Source organism: Papio anubis, chromosome 12 (genome assembly GCF_008728515.1).
Source record: "Papio anubis isolate 15944 chromosome 12, Panubis1.0, whole genome shotgun sequence".
Classification (NCBI taxonomy): domain Eukaryota; kingdom Metazoa; phylum Chordata; class Mammalia; order Primates; family Cercopithecidae; genus Papio; species Papio anubis.
In genome coordinates, this window is record NC_044987.1 from 72,389,954 (window position 1) to 72,398,569 (window position 8,616).

Here is an 8,616-nt window from a genome sequence, read left to right on the forward strand (position 1 = left end):
GCGTAGGCGCGCGGCAGAGCAGCGATTTGGCGAAAAAGGCCCAGACTCAGGATGCCCGCAACGCGAGCGAGGGGCGGACGGGGCGCACGCCGCGCGGCAAGGCTGCAAGGGGCGGGCCTGGGCCCTGAGCCTCCTGTACTTCCAGCCACAGCTCTGGGCGCTGGGGGCGGGAAGGGGTGGAGCCACGTGGGGAGGAGCAAAACCCGGAGGTCCCGGGCACCTTGGGTAGAGCCAGAGCGGCGGGAGCCGGTCCCGGGCGCGTTTTCCCGGGCGCGTTTCCCCGGGAGCGCCCGTCGTCCGGGTAGAGCGCAGCCGCAACCGCGACCACAGCCGCAGTCGCTTTCCAGCCTGCCTTCGGTGCGCAGTGGGGAAGCAGGGCTAGTGCAGCCGCAGGAGGGGGCACGGGCTCCTCTCCCATCCCAGAGCTACTGGGCTTCCCTTGCTGTCCTTTCTGCCCCAGCAGAGCCCGGCCGGACCTGCCACCTGCGCCCTGGTTGCGCCATGGATCCTTCGGAAAAGAAGATATCGGTGTGGATCTGCCAGGAAGAGAAGCTGGTGTCCGGTCTCTCCCGCCGCACTACTTGCTCGGACGTTGTGCGAGTGCTTTTGGAGGACGGCTGCCGGCGGCGACGGAGACAGCGGCGGAGCCGGCGGCGGGGGTCGGCCGGCGACCCGCCTGGCCCGGGAGAGCTTCCCGAACCTCCAGACGAGGACGACGAGGACGACGACGAGGCGCTGCCGCAGGGCATGCTGTGTGGGCCCCCGCAGTGCTATTGCATCGTGGAGAAGTGGCGCGGCTTTGAGCGCATCCTCCCTAACAAGACTCGCATCTTGCGCCTCTGGGCTGCCTGGGGCGAAGAGCAAGAGAATGTGCGCTTCGTGCTAGTGCGCAGCGAGGCATCGCTGCCTAACGCCGGCCCCCGCAGCGCCGAGGCGCGCGTAGTGCTCAGCCGAGAGCGCCCCTGTCCGGCCCGCGGGGCCCCCGCGCGGCCCAGCCTGGCCATGACCCAGGAGAAACAGCGGCGAGTGGTGCGCAAGGCCTTTCGCAAACTGGCCAAGCTCAACCGGCGGCGCCAGCAGCAGCCACCGTCGTCCTGTTCGTCCACTTCGTCGTCCACTGCCTCGTCCTGCTCTTCGTCGCCGCGGGCCCACGAGAGCGCGTCAGTGGAGCGCATGGAGACGCTGGTGCATCTGGTGCTCTCCCAGGACCACACCATTCGCCAGCAGGTGCAGCGGCTCCACGAGCTGGACCGCGAGATCGACCGCTACGAGGCCAAGGTGCACCTGGACCGCATGCGGCGTCACGGGGTCAACTACGTGCAGGACACTTACTTGGTTGGGGCAGGCATCGAGCTCGACGGGTCCAGCCCAGGAGAGGAGCCAGAAGAGGTGGCGGCGGAGGCAGAGGCGGCGGCGGCGGCGGCGGCGGCGGCGGCGCCGCCCCCTCTAGACGGCGAGGCGCAGGCGGCGGCGCTGGAGGAGCTGGCCCGGCGCTGCGACGACTTACTGAGGCTTCAGGAGCAACGGGTTCAGCAGGAGGAGTTGCTGGAGCGCCTTTCAGCCGAGATTCAGGAGGAACTCAACCAGAGGTGGATGCGGCGGCGCCAGGAGGAGCTGGCGGCGCGGGAGGAGCCCCCGGAGCCCGATGGCGGCCCCGAGGGCGAGCTGCTGCTGGAGCAGGAACGGGTCAGGACGCAGCTCAGTACTAGCCTTTACATCGGGCTCCGGCTCAACACGGACCTGGAGGCCGTCAAGTCGGACTTGGATTACAGCCAGCAGCAATGGGACAGCAAGGAGCGCGAGCTACAGGGCCTTCTGCAAACTTTGCACACTTTGGAGCTGACAGTGGCGCCGGATGGGGCTCCTGGCTCCGGCGGTCCCTCGCGGGAACCCGGGCCTCAAGCCTGCGCCGACATGTGGGTGGACCAGGCCCGTGGACTGGCCAAGAGCGGTCCTGGCAACGACGAAGACTCGGATACGGGGCTGAGCTCTATGCATAGCCAAGACTCGGACTCCGTGCCTATGTGCGAATCTCTTGTCTAGGGGTAGCAGGGGAGAGGGGGAAACAGGGATCTCTTTTTTCTTGCAGAATGCAGTGGGCCGGCCGGCTCAGGGACTTGAAACCAGGCTGTTGGGCCGGGGGAGGGCTTAGGACGCCTGCCCAGCCTCGCGCTCATCTGGCTCCGGGGTGAGTGCGGAGGAGGGTGGGGGACGAAGAAGTAGGGTCCCCAGTACAAGTTATTTAAAGAGAGGGAAGGAGGGAGGAGGCGAGAACCACCTATATTGGAAAACAAACACCCCAAGGAAATTGACGTGGTCCGAGCCCATTTTCAAAGTAAGGAAGTATTATGGAGATTTCACTACTCTTCTGTATGGGAAGGACTGATGGCAGCTAGAACTTTAGTGTGTGGTATGAAGTGCTTTTAAAAGAAACACTTGGATGAAAAGGAAATTCCTTGAATGTTAATTGTGACTGTAAACGTGTTAAAACTAGCCAAAGAGGACACACTGGTGTCGGTCTCAGCCTTTCTTACAAATTTGATAAAACCCATAGGCACCAAAATCCTGGCTGTTTACATTTCTGCAGATTTGGGAATTACCCATCTGCTAAATCATTTGTCTTTTATTTTCTTTCAAAGGCTAAACTGTATCGAAGTCTAACTCTGTATTTCCTCCTAGTAAACAGAGTAGATGTTAAAAGGGAATTCTTTTCCCAAAATAACCTTTTATTATTACAAAAGCCAAACATAATCATTTGAGATATAAAATCCTGGCAAACATAATCCTGGTTAAAATTTAATCTGGGTCCTTTGGGGTCTGTCCCTGCAAAGGCAGGTGTGTTGTCCTTTAATTCATATTGCCACTTCATTGATTCAATCACTGTTATTTCAGAAAATAATAAAAGGAAGTGGCACAATTCAAGTTACGCACAACAAAACTTGCTGTTTAACAAGCACTCTTTGAAAGCAAAGGTATGTTAGTGTTCAGCTTTTAAATTGAGCTATGTGATTAAAACCAACCATGACCTCAACGGATTTTACCCAAACTTGTCTAACTTCAGTATCTTTTGTCAGAGATTAATTAGTTACTTGTTCAAACTCAGATAGAGTAAATATCAGGGTTTCCTAGATAAGGCCAGAAAAGAAAAAATAAAACAAAACAATCTCATAGTACTCCTTGGGTGAACAATTTGATTAACGATGGCACATAGCCATGGAAAAAGAGATAAAAAATGAGTTAAGAACTTGAATTACTCTTTTCTGGCACATGCCTATGCACATGCCAGGAGATGCAAGTACACCACCATCTCAGTAGCTGGCGACAGAAGTGGTGGGGACTCCATGTAATTGTTCCAGTTATTTCAATTAAAACTTATCAGTTGTAGCTAGTGGTTGGCCCTGCGGAAGGAGCCTGCTGGCCGATTTCCCTCTGCAGCTCAGTACTTCTGAGGAATGTGGGATCTAATCTGTCCTCAGGAGGTATTAACAATGGGGCCTGTGTGTGGTACCAGCATGGTGCAGAAGCCTCTTATCAACCTACTCTTGAGGGGCTGGCTCCAGTTTCAACACTACATGTGAAGATAACTTAAGAGGCCTTTGCTTTATACAGAAGTTCCTTCCCTTGCAGAGATTCTCTATCTGCTTGTTGCCAATGGGAGCCTGCCCTTCTGACCTCCTCAAACCACTGTTTGTGCTGTCTCCTTTTTAGAGACAGCACCCCCCACCCGCCCCTCACTGCCACCACCACTGCCCTGGTATTAAAACATGTGTGCCTGTTCGCAGATTTTCAAGTAAAAATGGGAATTTAAAGGCCATTTTCTTAATTGATGTTTTCAAAAGACATTAGCTGGCATAGCTATGGTTTTTTAGTTTCATCTGATGCAGGAAATGTCTATGCATTTGGTCTTGAACGTGATTAAAATGAGGAAGGGACTGAAAGAAACCCACCATCCCCAGACAATCATTTGATCCCATAAACACGAAACCTAATGATAGCTTTCGTTTTGAGGCAGAGGTAAAATCCTCATTAGAGTGTGACAAAATGCTACTTGTCTGAATGGTTTATGCTGACAATGGGCTGACCTGGTGGTTTTAAAATTATTGTGCTGTTTTTCCCACTCAGGGTGGTAGGAGAGGTGATTCTTGGACGTTTATTAACTCAGAAAGAACGCAGAAGTTGGCAGAACAGGACTGCCTGGCAGAAAGGGGCTGTTTTCCTTTTCACTATTATTATTTTAAACTTTGATGGGCTGCTGACATCAGCAAATATGCCTGACACCTGTAAAGCAAACAAACCACATCACAAGGAGAAGGCCTGTGGGATTTTCTGGTGCCCTATTTCTAGAACCTTCCCTGTCTTGACCATTTGAAGGTGCTTCTTTAGTCAGCTGTTCAGACAGCTGTGAGGCTTTATTGATAACAAATGGCAGCCTAGTTGGCCCATTTTTTTCCTCTTATCCAGATCAATTATATTCCTAAAAGGCTCTCTTGGTGAGTAGAAGAAAGGAGTGTGTAGAACACGCTGGCATGGGGGAGTGAGGAGGAAGGAGACAATAGTTCTTTTTACTAAGAGCTTTTGTAAGCCTGAGAAAGGTGAAATACAGTTATAAAAAGCACCAAAACAGTGCCTGTGCATAGGAAGTGCTTAATAAATGCTAAATACTTTAAATTTTCATTCACATTTATGGTCACCATGGCCCTAAGAAGGAGAATAAATGCATGACAGGGAATGTACCAATATCAGGATTTCAGGGCCCCTGGGAAAATTAACTCAGCTCCTATTCTCCAGTCCTAATGGAAATCCTGGGCAGAAACCAGCAAACTTAAGAAGGGTATGAAATGTAGGTCCCTTACCAGCCAGCCCCACCTTTTTTTTTTTTTTGGAATTGAGATAATTTATTGTATTTTTGATCTGAGTTATCCCAGTCTCAGCCATCTCTCAAACCAAAAGATTCCATATGGCATCTCTATGTTTGTTTATTTCCTTATAAAGTGTGTTTATTTTTTTCTGATTAGAAAAGTTGTGTACACTATAGTCCTTATGATGAACCTGAAAATAACATAAATAAAAAGGCAAGAAAAGTCACTCTAAATCTCTGTACCAAAAACCTGTCACTACCAAGATTAGTATATTTACTTCCAAACCTTTTGAATTGTGCATATTTCATATTTGCTTCTGTATTTAAAAATATATAATTTTGATAAGATTGTATATACATGTTTATACTCAGGTTTTGACAGACTCCCTATAAACAGATCCACTCAAACTGGTGGATATACCATAGTTTACAGAACTGGGCATGTTATCAGTTTGTTTCTCATACTTTTTTTTATTGTTATAAAATAACACCATAATAAGTTTCTTTGTGCATGTATCTGTTTACCTAATTAGATTCCCACCCTCCCCACAATAAGATAGGTTTCCAGAAAGAGAATTCCCAGGTCAGAGTACACACATTTAGAGGCTTGATACTTACTGCCAAATTACTTTTCAAAAGATTTGTTCTAATTACAATCAGCTATGCATGAGCGTGCCTGTTTCACTACCGCTTAACTTTCATTAGGTATTATATTTTGTTGGGAAAATATTTTAATCAAAATTTACTAATTAATTCTTTGTTGCCTCAGGAAGCCAAAGCTGACAATCACTGACTTAAAATGTTCTTACAACAGCAAGGGTGGGCCGGTGGGTCAGAAGTGTTAGTCAAGAGGGTGTGGTGTTTTCTCTCCTTCCCATTTTGTTTTTTCCTTCTCTGAGTACTTGCTTAAGGTAATATTAATAGAATTTTATCTCATATCAAAATTGGTCAATGATCTGAGAACAGAAGGGACAGAAACTCTATATAAGCAGGACTAAGGAGATAACAAATTGAATCAGAGTTATAAAAAGAAAATATTCGTGATCTTTTTCATCTTGAGTCTAGCGGAAAAGGCTATTCTTAGAAAGTGATGCCATAAAACATATTTGATTTTGTGCTTCTCCATGCCAACCTCTATCAAAAATTACATCAAAATAAACACATAAACCAAGTTGTTTATAAGGAATCTGTAATTAAGTTTAGATTTTTCTAGGAATTTCTTTCTACATATGATACACGCTTGAGGTTGTTCTTAATATCTTGAAAAGAGAAGATTTGATTATGACAATCTGTGAAATTTCCATTGTGAAAATGGGAAGACGGCTGTGTGCTAATCACACTCATATCTGGAAGGTGGTATCAACCATGGCCGTGCTGGTGGGAGCTGTTCCTAGCACTTTTAACAGGCCTTGTTTCTGTTTGAATCTCTGGGTACCTAAGAATGAGGGAGGAGTTGAAGGAGGGAGTGCCAGGCTTTCCAAGGATCTTTGTGTGTGGCATTAGGTATGCACACCTGGCTCAGTGCATCTTTGGCCACATTGACCCCATTGTGCTCATGGAGACCTTGCATGGGTTGCTTTGAAGGCCTGCTGCCCCCCAGCCTCTCCCCTTCTCATCCATTCCCATGCAAATCTTTCCTGTTTCAGACACTTCTAGGATTTCCCATAGCTTTCAAGATAAAATCCGCATTTCTTAGCAGGATTGAGAAGGTGTTGGTTTTCCAGCTCAAGATCCCTCTTTTGGGTCCAGCCTCCTCCACTTAAGACCACGGAATTGAGTTGATTCTATTTCTTCATTTCAGGCACACTATCATCCTCCTTTTTATGCATGTACCCTTTTCTATATTCACTTTACTTCATGTTCTCCTTCCTCTCCATTCCCACTCCCATTTCCCTCCTTGCTCTTATGATAGGCACCTATTCCAATGCATTAATCTACAACCTTCCAAACCATCTTATATATTCAAGGCTGCCATGTTGCACACTCTGCACTAGTCACACTCATACCTGGAGTGTAAGCAGCACACAGTGTACAACATGGCAGCTCCCATTCCCACTCCCTTTTCCCTCCTTGCTCTCATCATAGGCACCTATTCTGACATTAATCTACAACCTTCAGTAGTCAAGCCTGCCATATTGCATACCCTCAGGGGGCACCTTTCATGTTGTATTCTGGCATCTTTCCCCAGAGGGCACCATTTGCATGGAAAACTGTGTGAATTGTAACCCTGAGGCTGAGCAATGTGCCTGCACAGTTCATATGCTTGTGTATGTATATGTATCTTGACAGTAGACTGAAACTGTCTGTATGCTTGTGTTTAATATATATAACTTTATTGAGCTATAAAAGTTATTATATTTCTTTCTTTTTCACATGACACTAAGTTTGTGCAAGCATTCTGCATTGGTATATACACATTTAGACCATTTTTTTTTACCTGCATGGTATTCTGTCACTTTCTATCATTCCTTAGTGAGCGATATCTAGGTTGTCACCAATTCCTTGCTATCTCAAACAAGGTATCGATGAACACAGATAGAAATCAGTGGACATATGTGAGTGCTGAACTGCAAGATTACTCTGCCAAATTGCCATTACAGGTTAGCCTCTTACTAGGAGTGAAGATTTCCATATTCCCCACAAGCACTTGATATTGACCAACCTTCGATTTGCAAATCTGCTTTAATTTGCATTTCTTTAAAATCTAGTAAAGTTGAGCTTCATTTGCTTGTTATCTTTTAGGTTCCCTTTTGTTAATTGCCTATGTTGTTATTGACCATTTTTCCTTTGAGTTTCACTTTTCTGGCAGATTTTCAGAAGTTCCTTAAATATTCTGAACACTACTTTCTTTTAACCTTAGAGCAAGTGTAAATATCTTCTATCTGCCCTCCATCTTTAACTGTGTCCCTGGTGTCTGTTGTTGAAAATGTCTTTACTTTTAATGTAGTCAAATTTAGCATCCATCTCCGCTGTGACTTGTGGTTTGGGGTTCTTGTTTAAGTAATGTAGTCACAAAAATATGGTTCTATGTATTTTCTTCTACTAGCTTCATCCTCTCTCTCTCTCTTTTTCTCTCTGTCTCTCTCTCTGTCTCTCTCTCTGTCTCTTTGGTTCTTTCTCTATCCCTCCTTTCTTCCTTCTCCCTCATTTCTTCTTCACAGATGAAGTGAAATACTTCTGTGGAAATAATCTTTATCTCATCAAGTTTTACCCTAAAGAATAGTTTAAATCCTGATTATCCTGAAACATAGACTATATTTTTGTTTTTTTGGTAAAGATAGGGTTTTGCCACGTTGGCCAGGCTGGTCTCGAACTCCTGGTCTCAAGGGATCTGCCTGCTTTGGCCTCTTACAGTGCTGGGATTATAGGCAAGAGCCACTGTGCCCAGCCTAACTTTTTTTTTTTTTTTTGAGACGGAGTCTCGCTCTGTCGCCCAGGCTGGAGTGCAGTGGCGCGATCTCGGCTCACTGCAAGCTCCGCCTCCCGGGTTCATGCCATTCACTTTCCTCAGCCTCCCGAGTAGCTGGGACTACAGGCGCCCACCACTAATTTTGAGACGGAGTCTTGTTCTGTTGCCCAGGCTGGAGTGCAGTGGCCGGATCTCGGCTCACTACAAGCTCCGCCTCCCGGGTTTACGCCATTCTCCTGCCTCAGCCTCCCGAGTAGCTGGGACTACAGGCGCCCGCCACGTCGCCCGGCTAGTTTTTTGTATTTTTTAGTAGAGACGGGGTTTCACCGTGTTAGCCAGGATGGTCTGG

At 47.4% G+C, this 8,616-nt stretch overlaps 1 protein-coding gene across 1 annotated transcript; it reads left to right on the top strand.

The window, feature by feature from the left end:
- Window positions 1–246: 246 nt before the first annotated feature.
- Window positions 247–3,033, top strand: RASSF10 (Ras association domain family member 10). Its single transcript, XM_003910204.5, has one exon. It carries the CDS (start codon window positions 502–504, stop codon window positions 2,041–2,043), a length of 1,542 nt encoding a protein of 513 aa, XP_003910253.3. The 5' UTR covers window positions 247–501; the 3' UTR covers window positions 2,044–3,033.
- Window positions 3,034–8,616: the final 5,583 nt, after the last annotated feature.